At 37.8% G+C, this 2,500-nt stretch overlaps 1 protein-coding gene across 1 annotated transcript in view; it reads right to left on the minus strand.

Annotated features, from left to right (window-relative positions):
• Nucleotides 1-930: 930 nt before the first annotated feature.
• The window catches only part of LOC137997854 (calsyntenin-1-like), an 18,867-nt gene continuing 17,297 nt past the window's right edge, over nucleotides 931-2,500 (minus strand). Inside the window, exon 8 of the mRNA XM_068844148.1 lies at nucleotides 931-2,500. This exon is cut by the window's right edge and continues 203 nt beyond it. Within this exon, the coding sequence (XP_068700249.1) occupies nucleotides 2,481-2,500 (20 nt within the window). The 3' untranslated portion in view covers nucleotides 931-2,480.

Below are 2,500 nucleotides of genomic sequence, written 5' to 3' on the forward strand. Positions count from 1 at the left end.
TCAATCGACTGAAGAATCTTCTGAAGGGAATCGTTCTCGTTCTTGCGCCGTTTCGGCGGAGACCCTTCATGATGTATGTCAGGCGACGATACAGAGTTTTGGCGGGAAGATGGCGACCGGGAGCGAGTCCTTTTACGCGACTTGTGTCGTCTATGGAACATGTTCAGCGATTTTAAATATCCTGAAAAGCGAAAGAATATCACCAAAAAGAAACCTACTGTGTGAAAACACAGAGGTTTAGCCTGAAAAACGGTTAGAATTTGTAAGAAAGGCAAAAATACTTACCGAAAGGTTTGAAGCACAAGGAAAAAAGCCACCGAGGCATCATGGGTCCGAGAGATCTAGGTACCAGGGCCTTGTGTGTATACCCAGGCCCCTTGTATTATTTCTTTAGGGGGGTTCGCCCTTCTGTTGGCGTTAAAAAGTGGTTTGAAGCACTAACTGGGAAATTCCTACCATTTGTTGTCTCATATATTTCGAACGGAGTCTGTGAAATATAATGTAAAACGCACGTGCAGAGCCATTGTTTTTGCTCACCAAACCTATTGTTTTGTAGCGTCGTCGTTGCCGTCGGCGTCGTCGTTTCGTAAGCTCCCTATTGAGGCTCTATGACAGTGTCATCTGGCTTCAAAAAAGGTGACCTTCATGTTACTATAATATATTCAAATATTATGATGATGTTCAGCTCCTTGTCACCAGTTGTCATTTGAAAATCAACCAGAGGATGATTGGTTTCTCAAAATGAAGGGTTCTTTTGATCCAGAGGTTAGCAAATTGGAATACCTCAAGAAATACTAGTAAACAGTGAGTATCGTTGTATCCGCAAGGCGAAGGGAAAGGTTCTATGAAGGTCATGTTGAGAACATGAGCTTGCCACGAGACAGCATGCTGCTTTGGGAAGGAAAACATGTTTCTGAAGTACTATAACACTTTCTCGACTAACACAGACAAGATTTATTGAGTACAATATTCTCCCTCAGTAAGGAAGCTAAAGATTACATTGTGCATAATTGTGTGATTACATAGACAAGCCCCGTCAGATCTCTTACCAACTCATTGTCAATTTGCTGAAGGGAAAATTAGTCATGCTTTGGCCATGTTAAATTATACGTTTAAGAAATCACTACACAGGCTAGCAATTTACCTCTAGCAGCTAGAAACTAAAGTTCTATCAAAAAACAGCCCATACAAGAATTGACATGCAAGTTCGTACATCACACTACATCCTACCAAATCTTAAGCGTATATATTCACAGCTACATAATTAAGGTAGATAAAGTCAAAAAATATGGAAAACCTAATGAAAAATTATATTTGTCACATTATTAAGGAAGCAAACAAAATTAAAAACTGACCAAAACAAAATCACTTTATCGTAAATTACGGCTGGTGTTTCATATACCGGATCTGAAATAACCAATGTCCATAAAACAAAAGAACAAAGCAAACATAACAGTACCTACTTAGCAAGGCCTAATCGGAAAAACAATTGTTCTTTTGTCCTCTGCCATTTTAGTCCGGTATATGAAAGTCTCCCCAAATTGCTCCTTAACTGCAAGGATTCACATACGACCATAAAAAAATTGGTTACTAAAAAATTACAAAAAATATTGGGTGATCAAATTAACAAAACTAATTGAAATTTACACAGAAATTTTTGATAAACGTAATTGTATGCAACCAGGTGATAGGTGGTTGGCATGTTAATTCATCGCTGCCAGTTGTTGGATGACACAAACAACAGATCCCCCGGGGGTTCACCAGTTTCTTTCGTTTTGACGTCATCTTCTGTTCATTTTGACATTGTTCAATCCAAAGGAATACTTTGTTGGCAATCAGTTCAGTTTTCAGAAACGCCTATATCAAGAAGTAAGAGTCAATTGCCCACTGAGCACAGATTACCTTATGTCTACAGGTAATAATTTTAGGTAATAGTCTCTAAGAATAATAATCTACAATCAAAGTTATGTTATTCTTGTCACTAGTCACGTTCAAAGATTAAATAGTTATAGGTTACATTTCCTTGAAGTAAAATCTTGACCAAAACAACTTGTAAAGAAATTAGAACATAAATGGCTCAATGTTACCACAGTTTGTAGCTAGTGCATTTTTCCATTGATTTCCTTTTTTAAGAATCCAAGATTGTTATTTTCTCTCTGCATCGAAAACAAATAATTATGAACACATGATACCAGATAATTTTATCACACTTAACCCCCATGACTTCCCAACACACCTTTTCTAGAAAAATGCTACTCTACAAAAACCCAACAAAGAAATGCTACAAAAGGAAACCACACGTTTAAAGAAGCATTGTGCTGACACAATACAATAAAGGAAAAAAATGGACTTTAACACCAGCGACTCTATCTAAGATGAGACGATGCCGCAGGAGGTGTTAAGTCCTTAACCAGAGTTCACTCGTCCACATTAAAGAAAACAACTGATATGATGTTGTCTGGCAACGAGCAAGTGGCTGTTTAGATATCAGAGTTATCCC

Source organism: Montipora foliosa, chromosome 3 (assembly GCF_036669935.1).
Source record: "Montipora foliosa isolate CH-2021 chromosome 3, ASM3666993v2, whole genome shotgun sequence".
Taxonomy (NCBI): Eukaryota; Metazoa; Cnidaria; class Anthozoa; order Scleractinia; family Acroporidae; genus Montipora; species Montipora foliosa.